This window comes from Syngnathus floridae, chromosome 11 (assembly GCF_059516105.1).
Source record: "Syngnathus floridae isolate MCC-2025c chromosome 11, RoL_Sflo_1.0, whole genome shotgun sequence".
NCBI classification, from domain to species: Eukaryota; Metazoa; Chordata; class Actinopteri; order Syngnathiformes; family Syngnathidae; genus Syngnathus; species Syngnathus floridae.
In genome coordinates, this window is record NC_142423.1 from 872,667 (window position 1) to 896,185 (window position 23,519).

The 23,519-nt window shown below is 49.3% G+C and overlaps 1 protein-coding gene across 6 annotated transcripts; it reads left to right on the forward strand.

Annotated features, from left to right (window-relative positions):
* Window positions 1-17,776, forward strand: smpd4 (sphingomyelin phosphodiesterase 4). Of its 6 annotated transcripts, XM_088389669.1 has the most exons (20): window positions 1-161; window positions 762-848; window positions 923-1,009; window positions 2,817-2,953; window positions 3,037-3,112; window positions 11,653-11,761; window positions 11,830-11,882; window positions 12,003-12,154; window positions 12,233-12,365; window positions 12,446-12,517; window positions 13,462-13,551; window positions 14,170-14,321; window positions 14,609-14,699; window positions 14,766-14,866; window positions 14,963-15,126; window positions 16,280-16,485; window positions 16,558-16,788; window positions 16,956-17,087; window positions 17,163-17,291; window positions 17,369-17,776. In XM_088389669.1, the coding sequence occupies exons 2-20, from the start codon at window positions 810-812 to the stop codon at window positions 17,684-17,686; spliced, it is 2,472 nt and encodes an 823-aa protein (XP_088245795.1). In that variant the 5' UTR covers window positions 1-161; window positions 762-809; the 3' UTR covers window positions 17,687-17,776. The 6 variants fall into 6 exon arrangements, with proteins under 6 accessions (XP_088245795.1, XP_088245793.1, XP_088245797.1 ...); XM_088389667.1 differs by having other exon boundaries at window positions 12,003-12,365; XM_088389671.1 differs by lacking the exon at window positions 13,462-13,551.
* The last annotated feature ends 5,743 nt before the right edge of the window (window positions 17,777-23,519 follow it).

Genomic DNA, 23,519 nt, shown 5'->3' on the forward strand with positions numbered 1-23,519 from the left:
TCAGTTAATAGAAGAAAAAGAAAGTGGAAGAGGTGACGTCAGGCAGACAAGCGGGAGAGAGGAAAGTACCCTCAAACAAACCTAAGCTTGACTGGAATACACGACAAAAAAATCGGTCAAACATTTTTCTTTTTATATCTGTGCGGGCATCTGGAACGAAGGTCAGTCACTGGGCCAGCGTTCAGTTTGTAATTATGTGGTGTGCGCATTGTGGGTTATTTTTGCTCGCCAAGCTAAGCTAACCATAGTTTGACATCCCAGAGTCTGATCCGAAACACCGATAGATGACTTGAACGACAAGAAAATCGGTCCAACATTTTTCGTTTAAAATCTGTGCAGGCATCTGGAACGAAGGTCAGTCACTGGGACAGCGTTCAGTTTGCAGTTATGTGGTGTGTGCATTGTGGGTTATTTATGCCCGCCAAGCTAGCTAGCTGGAGTCTGATGTCCCAGAGTCTGATCCAAAACACCGGTAGTGAACCAATTGAAAAGAAAATACTTATTTGCGGTCATCAGCACAACGTGTCGAAAGTGTTTTACTGAAATGTGCTGAGGTTATTACAAAGCCTTACAGGGTGAAGAAACAGTGGTTAGCTTGTTTGCCTCTCAGTTCCGAGTTTGAATCTGGGCTCGATTTTCTCGGTGCTCCCAAATCGCGTGTTATTCGTCACGCTTTATTCAGAAGTCGGTCATTGTTTGCCTCACTCTCTCCTGACGTCGCCCAGCGACCAGTCATTGTCTGTGCCGTGCGATTGATTCAGGAGCGAAGGAGGCTTTGGAAGAGCAACCGGGGTTCCAGCTTCTGTTTGATGGCAGCTCCAAGCTTACAGCACCCTGGCTTCCTCCTGGTGAGGCCCGATTGATTTGACAGATTGGCTGTTTGATTGGTTGCAAGAAGTTAAGGCTCGTGTGCTGCTTTCAGGCCAACCTCAAAGTGGACTCACCCAACAAAACTTTGGCTCAGCGATGCCAGGACCTCATCAAGATCATCAATGATTATCATGCAAAGGTACGAATGCAAAAAGGCACTCTCCACGTGACCTTTTCTGGCCGTTGGTGCAGTGGTGAAGCCGGTCGTTTGATATTCGCAAGCTTAACTCTTTGGCTGGCTACACTCACAAGGCTTTTTCAAATCTTACCAATAGATCCCCACGTATAAAGATTCAAATAAGTCCGTCATTTGACAGTTTGGGTCCTATTGTGTGTGTCGGGTGCTCTGGTTCATCCCAACACAGAGCTCCATTCACAAAAAGTGGGACAATGGGAAATTCCTTATGACGCCCGTGCACTTCTCCGACATGAACGGCTGTGTCGAAAGGGGGAGTGCGTTGCGCTGCCCTTCCTTTGAGAACCCAACCAGCACTGGCGCAAACACAACCAGCACGGTGTCCCCGGCCGGAGCGCTGAGGGCACGTGCCAGAACTCGGTCTTTGATGCCCTCTGAATAATCCGACGTCAAATTTGAACAATGGTCTGCGTTTCTGAACACTCGCTGAGAACCGGTTGGCAATTAGGAGCGTATTTTTCACGTCCACGGTTGACCACCTCTGACACAAAAATGCTGCCTGATCGCAAGCTCTCCAAAAGGAAGAAGAGGAGACGCTTCGGATATAGTCTAATGCAGTGTTTCCCAACCACTGTGCCGCGGCACACTGGTGTGCCGTGAGAGACGTTCAGCTGTGCCGTGGGATTGTCCAATATTAATTACGGAGCGCATTGTAAACAGGATCGCCAAACCACTGGTCAGTTCGCGCAAGGCCTGGTCAGCCACTTGCTAATCGTGCATGCGTGGAGAATCGGATAATCTTGAGATTTCATATTGTGTCGGTCTGATTGTATTGCATCGGCACATATTCAGTTTATGTGTGTGTTGCCGTGTGCTTTTGCTAACAGTGACAGACACTATGACGGTTGTGGTGTGTTTGTGGTCCAATGGAAATGAGAGCATGCGGTTCAACCGGAGAACCTGGATTGGTTATTTTTCACATACATAAAATAAACAGTCAAGTCGAGACACCTCGATTGTGATAACCACTCAGCTGCTGTCAGAACAGCAGAGCGTCTTTAAAAGTGACTTTGTTCTTATTGTTGCAATATTTATTGACCTAGTCTAAAACAGTAAACAAAATCACGTTGATTCTTCTATTTTAATCACAATCACTTTAAATAGTTTATTTCTTACACCGTCTAAAACCTTTTTAAAAAAGTGTCACTTTTATTTAAAAAAAGGAATACAATTTAAAGAATATTTAGTATTTATTTCTATTAAATTATTCGACTCTCCATACATATATAGGAATAGGACTTTACGTCTTTCATTGTAATATAACTAATTTTAATATAGGAATTTAACAGATTTTTGTTGGCGGTGTGCCACGAGATTTTTTTCAAATGAAAAGGTGTGCCGTGAATGAAAAAAGGTTGGGAAACACTGGTCTAATGTATATAGTAGTTTTGAGAAGGAGCGGAGGCGGAGCCATTGGAAAAAAGGAGCCCAAATGCTACACTGCGTGGCTTTTCAATGTCGTTTTCAACTTGAGGGTAGTTAATGAAGTCAGGCCTTCAAAGCTTTGGCAGGAGGAGCCGGTCGGAAGAGTCAGCCTCGGGCGTCTAGCTCCAAACGGCAGTGAAAAGCAAATGCGCTGCCACCGGCCGGCATATTTGCTCACACCGAGCCAATGCGACCCCGAGTGGCGAGCAAAAAGATGTGTGTGCTTATCCCAGCAGATTGCCTTTTCCGCTCTCAGTGGGCAAAAAAAAAGTCCCTTTACACGAGAAGCAATGGAGTTGTTGTTTTGCTTTGCCGGCTGCTTCAGGAGCTGCACGCCATCTTCTCCTGGCTGGTGGAGAGCGTCTTTGGAAGTCTGGACGGCGTCCTGGGAGGATGGAACCTTCGCCTTCTCCATTCGCGATGCGGCGACTTTGCACCAATCGTGGACTTCCTGAAGCCGAGGTGACTCATTTGACGCATTTGATGGCAATGTGTGCGTACTTGCGTATAAACACGGATGAGGAGCTTCTGCTTGCTTTCCCCAGTGGGCCCATGATGAAACTGGTCTACAAACTTCAAGCAGAGGAATACAAATACGAAGTGCCCGTCAATTATCTGCCGGTAAGACTTTGTCGTCGTGGCTTGTTGGGTGGCTCTGTGGCCGCTCCATCTGCCCGCTTGTTTTGGATGGGTTTTTTGGAAGTACAGTAATCCCTCGTTTATTGCGGATAACTGGTTCCAAGACCACCTGCAATATGTGAAAATCCGTGAAGTCGTGTCACCCTTTTTTTTAACAAATATGCATTGTTTGCGTATCAATAAGTGTATATTAAACCATATAAGTGCATATGTTATCATTAGAACATTAAATAATAGTTTCAAACATGTAAATACTATATTAATACTTAGTATAAATCAGTGGTCCTCAACCACCGGGCCGTGGACCTTGGTACCTCACTTGTTACAGTTTCAAACATGTAAATACTATATTAATACTTAGTATAGTTCAGTGGTCCCCAACCACCGGGCCGTGGACCTTGGTACCTCACTTGTTACAGTTTCAAACATGTAAATACTATATTAATACTTAGTATAAATCAGTGGTCGCCAACCACCGGGCCGCGGACCTTGGTACCTCACTTGGTACTGGGCTGCCAAGCCGCACAGAAAAAAAATACATATTTTTTTTATCGAGAATCAATTAATTCAGGTCAAGACGCTCGTCCCGGTCACGTGACATGATTCCCCAGTCGAGCCCGCAAAGCTAGCAAAAATGAGTAAGAATCCATCCATCCATCCATTTTCTGAACCGCTTAATTCCCACAGGGGTCGCGGGTGCGCTGGAGCCTATCCCAGCGTCACCGGGCAGTAGGCGGGGGACACCCTGAACCGGTTGCCAGCCAATCGCAGGGCACACAGAGACAACCAAGCACTCGCACTCACACCTAGGGACAATTTGGAGTCTTCAATCGGCCTACCAAGCATGTCTTTGGGATGTGGGAGGAAACCAGAGTGCCCGGAGAAAACCCACGCGGGTTGCGTAAGAATTTATTTTGAAAAATATGAAAAAAATTGGCGATTCTCTCCCAATTACATCCGTCAGTTCAGGTCAAGACGCCTCGTCTCGGTCACGTGACATGTCACGAGCCCGCGAAGCAAGCAAAAATGAGCAAGAAACAGATGTTTGGAAAGGGAAAAAAATCCCAATGAGGAGACGGAAGAAGAGGCTACGACTTCTAAGAAAAGGAAAGCTGCATTTAAAAGAGTCCTACTTAAAATACGGATTTATCGCCATAGGTGACTCTGACGCGCCAACCTTACTCTGCATAATATGTGGTGACAGGCTAGCTAACGAGGCAATGAAGCCTTCAAATCTGCTTCGGCACATGGAGACCAAGCATCCTGCATTAAAAGACAAACCCTAACCACTTTGGGTGTCATCGTCTCCGATTACACCTAGATGGCACCGGCTCGTTTCTGAGAAACAAGCTCAGTGCCCCCACTAATGCAACGTAATGGTGAGTTTTATTTTGATGTCGTTTGTACTTGTTTTTATGCCAGTTGTATCATTTTATTTCATAGTATTTATATATTTGTTATAAATGTATTATTTATTTATATAAATATTATTTATATAAAGGCCGGTCTGCGAAAATATTCCTGATACTTAACTGATCTCATCCATCCATCCATCCATCTTCTTCCGCTTATCGGGGTCGGGTCGCGGGGGCAGCAGCTTTAGGAGGGACTCCCAGACTTGCCTCTCCCCAGCCACTTCGTCCAGCTCATCCCGGGGGATCCCAAGGCGTTCCCAGGCCAGCTGAGAGACATAGTCTCTCCAGCGCGTCCTGGGTCGTCCCCGGGGTCTCCTACCGGTGGGACGTTGCCCGGAACACCTCCCCAGGGAGGCGTCCAGGAGGCATCCTGATAAGATGCCCGAGCCACCTCATCTCGCTCCTCTCAACGTGGAGGAGTAGCGACTCTACTCCGAGTCTCTCCCGGATGACCGAGCTTCTCACCCTATCTCTAAGGGAGAGCCCGGACATCCTGCGGAGAAAACTCATTTCGGCCGCTTGTATCCGGGATCTCGTTCTTTCGGTCACGACCCATAGCTCGTGACCATAGGGGAGGGTAGGAGTGTAAATCGACCGGTAAATTGAGAGCTTCGCCTTTTGGCTCAGCTCTCTCTTCACCACGACGGACCGGGACAGAGTCCGCATTACTGCTAACGCTGCACCGATCCGCCTGTTGATCTCGCGCTCCATCCTCCCCTCACTCGTGAACAAGACTCCAAGATACTTGAACTCCTCCACTTGGGGCAGGATCTCATCCCCGATCCGGAGAGGGCATTCCACCCTTTTCCGACCGAGGACCATGGACTCGGATTTGGAGGTGCTGACCCTCATCCTGACCGCTTCACACTCGGCTGCGAACTGTTCCAGTGAGAGCTGGAGATCACGGCCTGAAGAAGCCAACAGCACCACGTCATCTGCAAAAAGCAGAGACGCGATGCTGAGATCCCCAAACCGGACCCCCTCAACGCCTCGGCTGCGCCTAGAAATTCTGTCCATAAAGATTATGAACAGAATCGGTGACAGAATCAAGCGGAACGCGGCTTCGGTGGTTGCTGAGGCAAAAACCCGGTCGTGGGAGGAGTTTGGTGAGGCCATGGAGAATGACTTCCGGACGGCTTCGAGGAAATTCTGGTCCACCATCCGGTGTCTCAGGAGGGGAAGCAGTGCAACGTCAACACTGTTTACAGTGGGGATGGCGTGCTGCTGACCTCGACCCGGGACGTCGTGAGTCGGTGGGGAGAATACTTCGAAGACCTCCTCAATTCCACCTACATGCCTTCCATTGAGGAAGCAGGGCCTGGAGCAGGGGTGGGCAATTAAATTTTACAAGGGGCCACATGAAAAACCTGAGTTGTGTCAGAGGGCCACACCTACGTATGATAACTTAAACCTGCTCAATTTTCTTCCATTGTAAAATGCACTAAATTATTTATTTTATATAGTTGGTACTGGTAATTAGAAGAATACAATTATTCTGTTTATATTTATATTAAGCTATGTGAAATTGTGGTGTACAGGTCAAAAAACAATCATTAATCAGCACAATTTATTCTTAACTTCTTTAAGTTTTCCTCAAATGACAAAGCCGCTGCATTTCTGGGTGTGAAGTTTGATAAAAAGTCCTTGTTGGGCTTGCAGTTTTGCTAGCAATGCATCAGCCTCTGATGCGCCCTGTTTATCAGACAGATGTATTTTTTCTCATGCTTGGTCGTGTAGTGGCGACTCAAATTATATTCTTTAAACACAGCGACCTGTGTACCACAAATCAGGCACACGGCTTTACCTTTCATTTCTGTAAAGTCCATGTCTTGTTGAAAACACGGCGCTCCTTGTCAAATTTTCTTTTCTGAGGGTCAGCACACATTTCTCGGGCAGCATTACTTCGCACTGTTGACTTTCGCGCACAGCTCACATACACGTACGCTACACGGAAGTGCGACGCCTTTCAAAATAAAAACAAAACAGTTGTATTGCACGCACGACACATTTTTTTTTTTTAATTAAGTAGGAATCAAATATAATTTACGATTGGCCTCATGCGGGCCGGACAGGGACGCACAAAGTGTGGCCCGCGGGCCGTAATTTGCCCAGGTTTGGCCTGGAGACTCTGAGGCGGACTCTCCAATCTCTGGGGTCAAAGTCACTGAGGTAGTTAAAAAACTCCTCGGTGGCAAGGCCCCGGGGCTGGATGAGATCCGCCCGGAGTTCTTAAAGGCTCTGGATGTTGTGGGGCTGTCATGGCTGACACGCCTCTGCAACATTGGTGGACATCGGGGATAGTGCCTCTGGATTGGCAGACTGGGGTGGTGGTTCCCCTCTTTAAGAAGGGGGACCGGAGGGTGTGTTCCAATTACAGGGGAATCACACTCCTCAGCCTCCCTGGTAAGGTCTATTCAGGGGTGCTGGAGAGGAGGGTCCGTCGGGAGGTCGAACCTCAGATTCAGGAGGAGCAGTGTGGCTTTCGTCCTGGCCGTGGAACAGTGGACCAGCTCTACACCCTTGGCAGGATCCTCGAAGGTGCATGGGAGTTCGCCCAACCAGTCCACATGTGTTTTGTGGATTTGGAGAAGGCGTTCGACCATGTCCCTCGGGAGGTTCTGTGGAGGGTGCTTCTGGAGTACGGGGTGCTGAGCTAACTGATAACGGCGGTTCGGTCCCTGTATCACGATGCCAGAGTTTGGTCCGCATTTCCGGCAGTAAGTCAGATTCGTTCCCAGTGAGGGTTGGACTCCGCCAAGGCTGCCCTTTGTCACCGAATCATTTCTGTTGTCACCAAGGTGATCCAACTTGTAAATTACAAGGCCCTTGGCCAGACTGACCAGTGCCTCATCCAATTATTCCAACTGTGAATTTGAAGCTTAACAAAGACAAATGTGAGTTCGGAGTGAAATCACTTACCTTTGTGGAAGACATCAGTGAATGAAGAGGGAGTGAAGCCCGACCCGAGAAAAACGTCAGCAATCAACAACATAGAAAGACCAAAAAACAAAGATGAACTCAGACGATTTCTAGGGATGGTCACCTATCTTGCCGTGTGTGTGTGTGTGTGTGTGTGTGTGTGTGTGTGTGTGTGTGTGTGTGTGTGCGTGCGTGCGTGCGTGCGTGCGTGCGTGCGTGCGTGCGTGCGTGCGTGCGTGCGTGCGCGCGCGCGCGTGTGTGTGCGTGTGTGTGCGCGTGTGTGTGTGTGCGCGTGTGTGCGCGTGTGTGTGTGTGCGCGTGTGTGTGTGTGCGCGTGTGTGTGTGTGCGCGTGTGTGTGTGTGTGCGCGTGCGCGTGTATACATACTAGTGATGGGTCGATGAGGTGTCGTGAAGCGTTTTGACACATTGCCAAACTATTGATACTGTGTCGATACTGTGGAATTCAGTGCTCACACCTGCTGGACCTTAAAAATACTACAAGCAACCGAGTTGATAGACTCAACTGATTCAGATTTGATGACCTAGTATATACATTCATTAATTTAAGTAATTATATTTTATATTGTATTCTTTCGCATATTCATTTAAATTTAAAATGTATTTTCTTTTTTCGTTAGTCAATCAATAATGTAAACATGTATCATAACATGAAAATCTAAGTGAACATGTTATGAAAGAGGATGCTTGTGCACTGGAATGAGTTTTTTACAAATTTTTATTTAAAACGATACATTTTTCCAATGTTTTGAAATTCAGCCGGTTGCGCTTTTTGGACACAATTTCTCCAGCTGTTGAAAACACCTGCTCACACTGCACAGATGAGGCTGGAATGCAGTGTAATGAGTCTTGATCGTCCAAGTATCTGACTTGCAGGGATGAGAACGGCAAATGAAAAAAAACTGCTAAGTAGCCGGGTCCTGGAGGCCGCATGCCTGTGCCTGTAACACCCCCAACACACACACACACACACACACTTGCTACAGGGGGCCAGGGGCCGCCCCCCCAATGGTGGCAGCAGTGGGCCGGGGGCAACGCCCCGGAGGGGTCTCAGGGGGAAAAGCTCCCTGGAGACTCCTGGATTTTGGCAGTATAGCATTCCCAAAACCATTAATTTCATCACTCAACTTCATCAGTTTTGTTAAAAAAAGATTCCTGCTTGGTGGGCTACCAAGGTGAATATAATAGTCAAGCCTTGGTTTTCGACCACAATCCGTTCCAGAAGGCGGTTCGAGAAGCGAATTGGTCGAATTCCCAATCTATTTTTCCCATTACAAATAATGGAATTTTTTTTAATCCGTTCCAAGGCTTTAAGCATTTTTTCATTTGCGCATTTTTGTCCGATCGCGCAACTGCACCGTGCTGGTTGCATTATTGTGACAGAGCCGTCCCTGAAATTTAGAAAATATTTTTAAACTCCTGATGTACTTTCCAAAATTCAAGTGGACTTACAGTTAAGGACAAAATTATTAGCCCCCCTTTGAAAATGTCATTATTTTTTGAATATTTCCTGACTGCTACTTCCTATAGCAATGACATTTTTTCACAGCATTTATGAGCATATCAGATTTATCAAATCATTATACATAATTTTGCTCAGAAGCAGAACATTACATACAAAACCAAAAAATACCATGGTCAAAATTATTAGCCCTTTGGGAGTAATGGTTGACCTGTTGAGTTATATTCCAAAACACTGGTCTAACAAGTTGTTAAAACTTTGCCAAGCTCTCAATGATTGACCTGAAATCAAATCTAGAGGTTGCTTTCAATATTACGCTTGGCTAAAGTTTACCTGTGGTTCACATTAGTCTGCAATCATGGTGAAAGGAAAAGAAATTAGTCTTGACTTAAGAAAAATAATTATTGATGCTCACAAGGAATGAGAAGGTTATACAAGTATATCAAAGCAATTCAAAGTCTCAAGAACTGCAGTCAGAAGCAATATAAAGAAGTTCAAGGAAATTCACACAGTACAGAACAACAAAGGCAGAGGCAGGAAGCGAAAGATTTCAAAATCTTTGGAAAGAAAGGTAGTCAGAGATGTATCGAAAGATCCACGAACAACTGCCAAGACACTAGTTCATGACTTGGGGAAGTCTGGAATAGGAAGACAGTCACAAGAGCCCTGCACAGAAATGGTCTGCGAGGGTGCAGACCAAGAAGAACTCCACTCCTTCAAAAGAGACACCTTTAAGCGAGATTGCAGTATGCTCGGGACAACATGGAGAAAGGCGATCAATATTGGAAGCGTGTTCTGTGGTCAGATGAGACTAAACTGGAGCTGTTTGGTCACCGAGATGTAGCCTTTGTTTGGAGGAAGAAGGGAGAAGCATACAACCCTAAGAACACTGTCCTAACTGTGAAACACGGAGGTGGGAGCATTATGCTTTGGGGGGGCTTCAGTGCAGCTGGCACTTGGAATCTTGTCAGGATAGAAGGAATCATGAGGAAAGAAGATTATGTGAAGATTTTGAAGGAAAACCTTAAACAGTCTGCTTCGAAGCTGGGTTTTTGTCGTCGTTTTGTGTTTCAGCATGACAATGACCCGAAACATACATCGATAATGGTGAAGGAATACCTTCAGAAGAGCAAAGTCAATGTTCTGAAGTGGCCTGCACAAAGCCCAGATTTAAACCCCATCGAAAACTTATGGAAACAACTGAAGACCAGAGTTCACGCCAGACGACCATCAAACCTGGAGGAACTTGAGAGAGTTGCCAAGGAAAAATGGGTTGCAATTCCTCAGGAGACCTGTCTTAAGCTTGTTGAGAACTATACAAAACAACTGCAAGCTGTTGTCCAGCGAAAAGGATACACAATTGACTATTGATGTTAGGGGGGCTAATAATTTTGACCATGGTATTTTTTGGTTTTGTATGTAATGCTCTGCCTCTGAGCAAAATTATGTGTAATAAAGGTTTCCTAATAAATCTGATATGGTCATAAATGATGTGCTAAAATGTCATTGCTCTAGTAATTAGCAGTCAGGAAATATTCAAAAAATAATGAAATTTTCAAAGGGGGGCTAATAATTTTGTCCTTAACTGTAAGTGCGCAGGGAGCTTAATTTTGTCCGATCGCGCAACTGCAGCGCACCGCCGAACGCGCAAACGTAGCGCGTTGCCGACCGCGCAACTGCACCGCGCCGATCGCATTATTGTGACAGAGCCGTTGCTGAAATTTAGAAAATATTTTTAAAGTCCTGATGTACTTTCTGAAATTTACGTGGACCTCAGTGCGCAGGGAGCTTAATTTAGTCCGATCGTGCAACCGCAGCGCGCCGGGCGCTCACTGTTGCATTGCTTTAAGAGCGTCTTTGTGTTCCGAGTTGTAAGATGACGCTGCTCTCGAGCCATGCCCATCTGAAGCAGTTCCTGATCCCGTTCGACTTGTCTATTTCCCTGGCACGATCCTCGTCTTTTTTCTCTAAATCTTTCGCCATGCTGGTTAAAACTTTTGCTAATTAGGCAAATGAGTTGGCAAATGATGTGACAAAAGTAGCACCAAAATGCTGCCGAAAATAAGGCGGCTGTTGTCGCAATACTGCTGCGAGCCGCCCCCCATACATAAAAACAATTTTCTCAACGGATCTACACCATTTCACGAAAATGATACTCCCGACGGAAAAAAACACGGAAATCTGCGGATCCGCGGAAGATTCTCATCCCTGGACTTGGGGCTGCTCCATAATTCCTGATAACTTCGAGGATGAACCGCAAAAGATCCTATATTGTTTTGGCAGATCCATCCCGTTGACCGGCTTTCCTTGACAGGCGATACTGCTGTTGTTTCGGTCACGTGACTTTCGATACGCGATACACGCACCGACACGGGCTTCGCTCTATGAGCTCGACACATGCGCCGCGCATCGGTGTTGCCATTACATACTGTAAATATGTTTTTAGAACTCTTTTATTATTATATTTATTTTTATAACAGGGTACAATAATGTAAATATGTTTTTAGAACTCTTATTTTAAAAACTTTTTAAAATAAAAACGTACAAGTACTGCAATTGTGTGGACACTCCGTCTTCTGCTGGCATGTGGGCAACTTTCGTGCCATAATTCCTCAATTTAGAAGGTTTATTTTGAATAACCAAACCGCAATGTAGCAAGGGATTACTGTAGTAGATGGCATGCTCTGTCCTTGGTTTGCACACGCAGGCGCCGGTGAAGACGTCCATCCAGGAAGGTGTCCTTCCCGACTGCCCGCTCTTTCACAACCGGCCACACTTTCCCATGTCTGGCATACTGACTCTCAACATGGCGCTGAGTATCCTTCTCGCCGCTTGATGCTCAGCTCTCACGCGCCACTTGAACTTATTCCTCAATGTAGTGCAGATCCGTTTGAGTTCTTCATCTTCTACTTTGCCTCCTGCCTTATTACGCCTAAGGTGAGAGGTGTGCACGCGCGTGCGCGCGTGTGTGTGTGTGCGTCTGTGTGTGTGAGTGCACGCGCGTGCGCGCGCGCGCGTGCGTGCGTGGAGTTGTATTAAGGTTGGATGATGTTCCAGAACTTGCCTGGGAGCCAACATGGCGGGACAACTGACAGCGCCTACTTTGTGCTGGCGGACATGTACCTCAAGTACTTCCTGCCTACCGAAGGAAGCGTGCCCCCCTCACCCTTTTCAGACAGCAAGGGCTCCGTCAGCACGCCGGCTCAGAGGCACGTTGCGCCTGATTGTCTCACAGCATGCATGCGTCAAGCTCGCGGTGTCAAGTGCTCTGTCCAACGCGTGCACAGGTCAGCCAACATCTCGCTGGCGGGACACGGCCTCCACAGTCCCAGTCTGCTGAAGCATCATATCTTCCTTCAGCCTTCCGTCAACGCCGACCCTGCCGCCCAGGAAATCTGGAGGTCTGAAACGCTGCTGCAGGTGCGTCGCCTTTGCCCAGAGCAGCCGCTGGACAAAAAGGGACTCCTGAAAATGTGTGCTGTCGTGCGCCTGTGCCACAGATGCTGGTAGAGGTGTGGCTGCATCACTATTCTTTAAAGATGTACCAGAAGCTGCAGTCACCCCAGGTGAAGGTAAGAGCAGCAACTGGCTCCAAGAGTCCTATTGCTTGTGCGCCTCGCTCGTCCTCACCTGCCTCTTGAGGTAGCTTGAGCTCCACCAAAGGGGAGTCGTCACTTTGACTCCTGCCTTCCTTCCTGCCTGCCTGCGTACGTCTCTTTCTTGCGTGCGCTGCTGACGGCCTTGTGCCCATTGCCATGCATGCCACATGTGAGGCCAAGTAGTAGCCGGGAGCGCCGGCGGGCGGGCTCGTACCCCCCACCCCCGGATGCCAACCTTTCGTCTGGCTCCTTGGCCTCCTTGCGTGCCATGCCCAACGTGTAGTTCAAAGGTTGGCCAGAAGTCATGCTGAGGCTTCTTTCGACAACAAAAGGGTGCCGACGAACACAAAACAAAAACTACAGTATGAAAAAGCCCTGAATGACAAACTGGATTTGTTAAATAAAATGCCGCTACTGCGTCTCTCCGTGTCTAAGCCGTGAAAGTAACATGCATGAAACCTTTCTCGTTGGATGGCTTGAAGAGTTTCTGCTGTTAAGTTTACTTGAGGGTTTTCGATTGAATGTCGGTGTGAGACTTGCGAAGGCTGGTGGCAAAAAAATCATGCGATGAGCAAATGTGACAGTTTTCCAGTGTTGTATCATTTTAGTGCTCCTCTAAATGTTATGATGGGAGTTGAAACACAAGAGATGGGGATCATTGACCCATGCGAATTGTCCATTGTTGTGTGTGGTCTTGTGGGTGAAAAACCAGGAGAAGAAAAATGTGTGGCAGTCAGTAATTGATTGTTATCTCCTCTCTTCTTTCTCATGCTATATTTTTCATCTGTTGGTGTTTCCTCTTTGTTCTCCTCTGGTTGTCACCTTTCTCCTGACTGATGCACCTTTTTGTCCTTCTTCGGTTACTCTTTGTGCTGTTCCCCTTCCCCTCTCTTGGTCGGTGGTTTATGGGTCAACAGCTGGCGCTGCTCCAGTACCGCCTCAGTATGTCCAGCATGCCGTGCCAACCGCATATCCCGCCAAGCCCGGGGAGCCTCCACACCTACCAAGTACTTAAACCCTCTTGCGCCCGCCCGCTGCGCCGTCACCTCTGCTCCTGCTTAGGGGTACTTGGCGGAGACCTGAAGGTCCTGCTTGGTCGGAGCACTTGTTAGAGACATGGCCTCGTTTCCTTCCCTTTGGAACTCCAGCTCCTCCCAAGTACTCTTGCTGGCTTGAATGTGCTTTGGCTTATGACTTTGTCTGGCTGCAGTGGTATGGAAAGCAAACGCTGAAAAGATGTGCAAAAAGGCATCGTCCACGTGCATTCCTAACTTGGAGTGAATACAGTTTGGGGTGTGGCGTTTGCTGGTGTTTGAGTTTAAGAGTTGCTGTGGCCTGTCGTGGAGCGCTGAGGTCCCGCCTTGAAGGAAGGAGAAAACCACTTTTGTTGTCTTGTATTTGAGTTCCGCACAAAGTCAAGCTGGACTAATCGAGCCCAGCACGGGAGGGCCCGCTCCTCCCCTCCCCAAAGCTGCTTCCCAAATTTGGATTATGCGGGACCTCCGTTCTCCAGCGCACAGCCTTTGCTGCTCGATTGGCTGCATCGGGCCCGGAAGTGTGGCGACTGGCTGCGGGACGACGGGCGTTGCGGAGCGCAGCTTGACTTTGCTCCGCTTGCCTCGTAGGAACCATTCAGTCCGAGCGAGGAGCACGTCTTGGCCGTGCGTCTGCTGGTCAAACACCTGCACGCCTTCTCCAACAGCCTGAAGCCGGAGCAGCCGTCAGCCTCCCCGACCCACTCGCATGCCCAGGCCGGCCCCTTGGAGGAGTTTAAGAGGTAGGCTTGCTTACTCGCTCCAACCCTTGTCGAGGTCCGTCCGTCCGTTTTTGGCAAGCAAGCTCGCGCCAAGCGCTTCTCGTGTGGTGAAAGGTGTACTGACGATGGTGGCACAAAGCAAGGTGGGATGGCTTGGCGTGTCTGGCCAAGAACTGAGCGGGTCAGTTGTGAGGCAAAGCGGGACGGACAGATGCCTGCGCTCAGCACTTCATTCAAAAAAGCCTGCTGCGTGTCCCATGTTGTCAGGCGGGACGTGTGTGTCACGTGTACTGTGCGGGTCTGTGCAGAGTTGCGCTGCAGCGTTTTGTACAGCAGAAGCTCTTCTTGTTCCTGCAGCACTGCTTCGGCCACTGGCCTCTGGACGCTTCCTTCCGAGCGGTATGTCTCCGTGGGCTTCGGGCTTTTTAGCCAGCGCGGCCGCTAACCTCCTTGTCATGGTGCTAGGTGCTGGAAACGTGGCTGAGCTTCATCCAGCCGTGGAGGTACGCTGGTGACAAGAGGGCCCTCCTGCCGGCGGGCAGCGGCCGATGTGACCCTGACAAATGGTGCGTCATGTGACTTGCGCCGTGCCACGCAGTACCGCCCGTGGATCTGCGTCATGGTCGATGCTAACTGCCGGCTTCCTTGTTGCAAACGGGCAGGGAGTCCTTTGTTCAGGAGAACCTGCTGGTTTACACCAAACTATTCCAGGTGTTCCTCAACAGAGCCGTGCGCATGGACCTGGTCAACGCTAAGAACGCACTGATGCTCTTCCGAGTGGCCAAAGTCTTCTGTCAGCCGGACCTCGCGGACATGATCCACAAGGGTAAGATGAGTGCCGCCACTTGCAAAACCGGGAAGAGATGGAAATGAAAACCATTTTTTAAAACTAGATTGATCAATTAAGGAGCAAAATTGCTCGATTGATTGTCAAAGAAAAATAACACAGGTCAACAACAAATTTGTTTTCTGGGTTTTTTCAGCTGATTTAGGACGAATCTGATGCGCTGAATCCAAAAATCACATTGGTTTTGCTCAATCAGGTCAAGTTTTTGAGCTATAGCCACGTGTCATTTTCTACGTTTTTGTTCACATATACGCACGTGTGGAGCATTTTAGAAGAATACAACAAAAAATCTTCTGGCTGAAGTCATCTCATTCATCTGCAAACAAAAGTAGGTAGAAATCATAAATTGGCGCATGTGGGTATTGTATAGTCGACTAAAGTAGAAAGTTTCTTAATGCAGTGCAATAGCTACGAGTTAAGCGTCCTAACTGGAAACTTTCCACTGTACATCCTTCAGTGTTTGTCATCTTAAGAAATACAAATTTTTTGTTGTATTCTTCTAAAATGCTCCACACAAATTTGTTGTTGACCTGTGGACTCTGAAGAGAGACCTCCCTGCCGCTGAGCATTCCAGGCGTTCGAAGAAACGGAAGTTCAAGCCCTAAAGTTTGAACAATTGTGAAACAACATGCAATTTATGTGTACTTACCTTTATCATTGCACACCATTCAGTTTAACTTAGTCAATGTTTCTATTAGGTAATTAATAAATGTTGTTGAAGAAAGTTTTTTTTCTTAAAAACATATTTATGATGATGTGTTGACAAAAATCTGCTCATTATGGCAGAAAAATGTAATCGATTTTGTCACAAGATCTGATTTTTTCAAATCAACTTGGCACAAAAACCTGACCTGATGGAGACAAATGGATGTTATTTCCTGATTCAGCAGCGCAAAGCTACCCTAAGTCACTTGTAAAAATCAAGACAACATTCAAAAAGTAAAAAATTGTTGCCCAGTGTAATCAATTGCAGCCCTAAACGAAACTCGCTTAATGGGGACGTGAAACAACAGGGACAGACAGTCTCACGTAGCAGTCAGAGCCATTGAGAGCTTCCAGCACGAGCGAAAGGCAGAACAAATGATCAGGCGGGCGGGCGCTTTAGGGCTCACCGTATCAGCCGCTCTTGCAGCCGAACAGCTCTTCCTGGAGCCGGAGCTGGTCCCCCATCACCGACAGACGCGAGGCTACCTGACTCCCGGGCAGGGAGGCGGCTTCCTGTCGTCACGGCAACGCATCACCACCGATGCTGTGTTCCGGGTCAAGAGTCATGTGTACGCCTTGGAAGGCCAGGACTGCCAGTACAAGCAGATGTTCGGCCCCGAGCTGCGGGCTGCGGTGAGGCGCCGTCCCCTCGCAGCTTTGCGGTGCCGTGACTTTGGTCCTGGAGGTCACCCTTGTGTTTGTCAGGTGGTGAGATTGATCCAGGTGGTCGCACAAGCCAGACACACGGCCAAACGGATCTCGGACCGCTCCTGCCAAGCGGCGGCTAGCAAGTCTTTGCTGTCATGGTTGACTGCGGCGTCCTCAGATTCCAGCATCGGTCTTTGTGGCGTCGAGGCGGACGAGAGCAACGAGTGTCTGCGCAAGACTCACGAATTCTTGGACCGAGCGCTGGAGAACCTGTGCACTGTCTTCAAGGTCTGTCCCACGGAGCACACTTGACTCTGCTCAGTCCCATTCAGTCCTGTTTGCTGCAGCATAGAAGGCTGTGATCCGGGTGGTTGCCGAGTGCGTCAAAGGGCCTGCGTTATGCCCGGTCAGCTTCTGGCACCTGCTCCCTTAAGCCCCCTTTTCTTATCTGGCAGCTCAACCAGGGTCAGCTGACTCAGCTCACGGCCAACTCCACATCTTCTGAGGATGACGGCCAGTCCGAGCGGTTGCCCGACTGCGTTGTGGGAGAGCGTGGCCTGGTCCTCACTGATTTGGGAAGGATGCAGGTGTACACTTGAGCTTATCCTTCCATCGTTGACTGCGCGCGCTCCTATCGCATTGACCGCTGTGCTCTCGTGCAGATCATCAATGGACTGCGCAGGTTCGACATTCAGTTCCAAGGTGACCCGGAGCTGCAGCCCATCAGGAGCTACGAGAACGCACTGCTGGTCAGGTTCTTGTACTGGATGTCGTCACTGCTCAACGCCCAAGTAAATCACCGCCACACGAAAGTCCAGAGTGGGTGCAGATGCACATCTAACCTGGCGGGTGTGGTCCGCATCCCCAGTTCGAAGGCCCCTTGACTGAGCTGTGCTCACGGACGGACTTTGCCGGTCGCCTGTGTCAGCACTACCTGACCAGCCCCGACCCCGCAGTCCTGGCGAGGACTCCTGCGTCCCCTCGGTTCTGGGACACGAATCGGCGAGTTGGCGTCAGCTTGCGTTCGCTGGCCAGCTACAGGACCATCCTGCTCCTGGCCTTCGCCTACGCTGCCGGGGCCTTCTTGTCCTTCGGCCCCGTGTCTAGCACCCTCCTCATCCTTGCTGCCGTCTTCCTGCACGGGGTGGCCGTGACGTTGTGGGCGGGGAAATGGAAGCGACACTAGCCCGACTGGTACACAGGATACCGGAGTCAGCCCCTTTCAAAGTGGTGGCCATTTTCATCACAAACACTCAATAAAATGCAGCATTTTGGAGCCAGTGTATTCTCTGTCTGTCCGGTTACAGTCAAGCTGCTCACGCTTGCCTTCAATTTGCCTGATAGAAACATTTCAGTTTTTGGAAGGTGTCAGAAACAAACGGAGCTGGTTGATTGACAAGTAACACCCTATTTACTTTTCCTGTTTACAGTAGCAGTTTTTAGTATGGGCAACATGGGCAGGGTGGCATTTTTTGTCATGTGGGGGCGGCTCCCCCCCAAAAAGCTAAATATTGCGCCGCAAAGCAGTTTCATCGCTGTTTATCAGTGTAGAGAATTGGCAATTTAGCGCCCCCTTCAGCTGCAAGCCGGATGGACGAGCCTGAGGCGAGTCAGGAGTTTCTGGGTTAACGTAACAAGTCAGTGAGCGATTGGCTAAGGCAGGGTTATGGTAGCAAATCGGAGCCAGTGTTTTTCACGGATGCCGACCGATACACTTTCATTGGGAATCACACTCTACAGGCAGAAATTGTGACTCAGGACCAGTGTTCCCTCAAAGCTGCGCAATTGCGCATTGGTCGCGCAGTCTCGACGCACAAGAAACTCCAACCTGCGTGAAGCTGGCCCCCCCACCCACGCATCCTTAAATTTTGCGTGGGTGGGGGGGCCATCTTCACGCAGGTGAAACACCATGCTGCGCACAAAATAAAATTCAGCATAAACTGATTGATTAATATCTATTGTTAAACCTAATCTAATCTAATTAAGTGGATGAATCCTTTCCCCCTGTGCCCTTTTGTAGTGTAAATCAGTGATTGACAGCAAGTGTCCAGCCAATGATATGATATGGTTCAGTTACGCTACGTAGCCAATCATAGGATTGTTAGTGCCTGAAATAGTGTTGGTTCATGAGTGAACGACTCGTCCAAAGGAACGAATCTTTTCAGTGAAGTGATTCATTCTTTTTTTCAGTTCATATGACTTCAACCAGTAGGTGTCAGTAATGCGCATTGAAGCTGGTGCCACCTCGCCGTAAAACAAGATGAAGAAGAAAATGACGTAACTTCCCGTTCACGAACAAGTCGTGAATTGCATTTCCCGGTCACCAACTGAATGGATCTGTGAGTGAACGAGTCAGTGAGTATATTTGCATTTCCAGTTCATCGTGAGAACGGATCAGCGAGGGAACGAATCCTAACTTTCCATTTCGTGAATGAGTCAATGGGTGAACTTCTAAAGTCCTTTTAAAGTCCCAATGATCGTCACACACACATTTGGGTGTAGTGAAATTTGTCCTCTGCATTTAACCCATCCCCGCGAGTCAATGAGTGAACTGCCTTCCCGTTGTTGGATTTTGTCTACAATTTAGGGAGCGCGCTATCTGCGCCTCATGGCAAAAGCCATTGCCAATCACCTGTTATCCAATTTACTCACTTTGATTTCTTCAGATTTAGGAAAATGCTAAGACACTGAATCAGAAATTAGACTTACACAGGTTGGTTGAGTTCAATCACAATTCTTGTTCAGAAAGCTCTGTTTTCAGGAACGTACAATACAGCGCTGGGCCTTTCAAGAGCATTCCATTCAGAAAAGGCAATGTTCAAGGTTCTTTGTTCAGCTTATATTAAGTTGCACATTGTGGGCCGAGATTGATGGGTGATGAGTCTTTGGGGTGGGGCGTTCGCCATGGGAGTGGGTGCTGGTTATGGGCGATTCGGTGTATGTGGGGGCTGTTGTCTTCCATCCCGTCTTTCGGCCTTGGCGATCATCTTTGGCCGAGTCCTTGGCTGGCTCCCTCTGGCACCTGCTGGTTTTATCTCCACGTGACCTTCCTGTGAACATTCTTCTCCAATCTTGGACATATACCTCATTCTTTCAATTTTGTCATTTTGTATGAAATTATGTTAGCGTTTGGCTGTGACATCATTAATCTATTGCTGTTCCCTGACTATGTAAAGTTTGTTCTTTTGATACGTCATGTCTTTGCTTACTTCCCCTTCCCATGGGCTCACCACCTGTGGGAGGGGCCGAAGGGGTCGGGTGCAATGTGAGCTGGGCGGCAACCAAAGGCAGGGACCTTGGCGGTCTGATCCCCGGCTGCAGAAGCTGGCTCTTGGGACATGGAATGTCACCTCTCTGGCTGGAAAGGAGCCCGAGCTGGTGTGCGAGGCAGAAAAATTCCGACTAGATATAGTCGGACTAGCCTCCACGCACAGTTTGGGTTCCGGTACAAGCCCTCTCGAGAGGGGCTGGACTCTCTTCCACTCTGGAGTTGCCCACGGTGAGAGGCGTCGAGCAGGTGTGGGTATACTTATTGCCCCCCGGCTGGGTGCCTGCACATTGGGGTTCACCCCGGTGAACGAGAGGGTAGCCTCCCTCCGCCTTCGGGTGGGGGGAGGGGTCCTGACTGTTGTTTGTGTCTATGCACCAAACGGCAGCTCAGAGTACCCACCCTTCTTGGGGCCCCTGGAGGAAGTGCTGGAGAGCGCTCCTTCTGGGGACTCCATCGTTCTACTGGGTGACTTCAATGCTCACATGGGCAATGACAGTGAGACCTGGAAGGGCGTGATTGGGAGGAACGGCTCCCCCGATCTGAACCCGAGCGGTGTTCTATTGTTGGACTTCTGTGCTCGTCACAGATTTTCAATAATGAACACCATGTTCAAGCATAAGGGTGTCCATGTGTGCACTTGGCACCAGGACACCCTAGGCCGCAGTTCGATGATCGACTTTGTAGTCGTGTCGTCGGATTTGCGGCCGCATGTTTTGGACACTCGGGTGAAGAGAGGGGCGGAGCTGTCAACTGATCACCACCTGCTGGTGGGTTGGCTGCGATGGTGGGGGAAGATGCCGGTCCGACCTGGCAGACCCAAACGCTCTGTGAGGCTCTGCTGGGAACGTCTGGCAGAATCTCCTGTCAGGAAGAGCTTCAACTCCCACCTCCGGCAGAGCTTTTCCCACGTCCCGGGGGAGGCGGGGGACATTGAGTCTGAGTGGACCATGTTCCGCGCCTCCATTGTTGAGGCGGCCGACCGGAACTGTGGCCGTAAGGTCGTTGGTGCCTGTCGTGGCGGCAATCCCCGAACCCGCTGGTGGACACCTGCGGTAAGGGATGCCGTCAAGCTGAAGAAGGAGTCCTATCGGGCCGTTTTGGCCTGCGGGACTCCGGAGGCAGCTGACAGGTACCGGATGGCCAAGCGGAACGCGGCTTCGGCGGTTGCTGAGGCAAAAACCCGGGCGTGGGAGGAGTTTGGTGAGGAGAATGACTTTCAGACGGCTTCGAGGAAATTCTGGTCCACCATCCGGCGTCTCAGGAGGGGGAAGCAGTGCAACGTCAACACTGTTTACAGTGGGGATGGCGTGCTGCTGACCTCGACTCGGGACGTCGTGAGTCGGTGGGGAGAATACTTCGAAGACCTCCTCAATTCCACCTACACGCCTTCCATTGAGGAAGCAGGGCCTGGAGACTCTGAGGCGGATTCTCCAATCTCTGGGGTCGAAGTCACTGAGGTAGTTAAAAAACTCCTCTGTGGCAAGGCCCCGGGGGTGGATGAGATCCGCCCGGAGTTCTTAAAGGCTCTGGATGTTGTGGGGCTGTCATGGCTGACACGCCTCTACAGCGTGGACATCGGGGACAGTGCCTCTGGATTGGCAGACTGGGGTGGTGGTTCCCCTCTTTAAGAAGGGGGACCGGAGGGTGTGTTCCAATTACAGGGGAATCACACTCCTCAGCCTCCCTGGTAAGGTCTATTCAGGGGTGCTGGAGAGGAGGGTCCGTCGGGAGGTCGAACCTCGGATTCAGGAGGAGCAGTGTGGCTTTCGTCCTGACCGTGGAACAGTGGACCAGCTCTACACCCTTGGCAGGATCCTCGAGGGTGCATGGGAGTTCGCCCAACCAGTCCACATGTGTTTTGTGGACTTGGAGAAGGCGTTCGACCGTGTCCCTCGGGAGGTTCTGTGGAGGGTGCTTCGGGAGTACGGGGTGCCAAGCCAACTGATAAGGGCGGTTCGGTCCCTGTATCACCGATGCCAGAGTCTGGTCCGCATTTCCGGCAGTAAGTCGGATTCGTTCCCAGTGAGGGTTGGACTCCGCCAAGGCTGCCCTTTATCACCGATTCTGTTCATAATTTTTATGGACAGAATTTCTAGGCGCAGCCGAGGCGTTGAGGGGGTCCGGTTTGGGGACCTCAGCATCGTGTCTCTGCTTTTTGCAGATGATGTGGTGCTGTTGGCTTCTTCAGGCCGTGATCTCCAGCTCTCGCTGGAACGGTTCGCAGCCGAATGTGAAGCGGTCGGGATGAGGGTCAGCACCTCCAAATCTGAGTTCATGGTCCTTGATCGGAAAAGGGTGGAATGCCCTCTCCGGATCGGGGATGAGATCCTGCCCCAAGTGGAGGAGTTCAAGTATCTTGGAGTCTTGTTCACGAGTGAGGGGAGGATGGAGCGTGAGATCGACAGGCGGATCGGTGCAGCGTCGGCAGTAATGCGGACCCTGTACCGGTCCGTTGTGGTGAAGAGAGAGCTGAGCCAAAAGGCAAAGCTCTCAATTTACCGGTCGATTTACGCTCCTACCCTCACCTATGGTCACGAGCTATGGGTCGTGACCGAAAGAACGAGATCTCGGATACAAGCGGCCGAAATGAGTTTTCTCCGCAGCATGTCCGGGCTCTCCCTTAGAGATAGGGTGAGAAGCTCGGTCATCCGGGAGAGACTCGGAGTAGAGTCGCTACTCCTCCACGTTGAGAGGAGCCAGATGAGGTGGCTCGGACATTTTATCAGGATGCCTCCTGGACGCCTCCCTGGGGAGGTGTTCCGGGCATGTCCCACCGGTAGGAGACCCCGGGGACGACCCAGGACGCGCTGGAGAGACTATGTCTCTCAGCTGGCCTGGGAACGCCTTGGGATCCCCCGGGATGAGCTGGATGAAGTGGCTGGGGAGAGGGAAGTCTGGGAGTCCCTCCTAAAGCTGCTGCCCCCGCGACCCGACTCCGGATAAGCGGAAGAAGATGGATGGATGGATGGATGGACTTCGCGTAGACAGGGATAAAAAACTTGTGTGGTTGAGAGTGTGACTGATAGGATAATTTGATTAAAAAGAGAATCTGTTGAAAGGTCAATTTATACCTGCATTGAGGATCCTCAAAGAAAAAAAACTTGAAAAAAATTGTTAAAACTACTAAAATTAAGATGGGAAATAAGAACGGTAAATCTCTAGCTCTTGAAGGAGATAAGTACATGGCGAGTCGATTTTCTAATTGTATGCAATACATGCCGAAGTGGAAGAAAAAGTATGGAGTACAAGGAAAGTTGAAAGTTGAAATGTGGAACGTTGTAGTAGAACTTTTGGAGGAGAGTGTGGCTAGGAAGCCAAAGGGATTGAGAAAGGAAAGAAAAGAGAGAGAAGTGCATTGTGCTAGAACAGGGGCAGGAGCCTGATCATTGAATCAGGTGTGTTTAACGAGGGAAACTTGGAAAACATGGAGGAATGCGGCCCTCGGGGACTGGACTTGGACACCCCTGTGCTAGAGTGTGGTTGAAAGCGTGAGGAGCGCAATTTTAAAATGTTGCTGATAAGCACTCTCATCTGCATCATTGAATGGGATGCCACTATGCACCCAGATTTTTTTTCCAAAAATATTATGATTTTTTTTTTTTTTTCTTTGAGGATCCTCAATGCAGGTTTAAATTGACCTTTCAACAACTTATTAGCCTGTGTTATTGCCGTTGATCAATGCTAGAACTGCTTTTTAGTCAATTTATCCTACCAGTCACACTCTCAACCACACAAACTCAACCGCTTT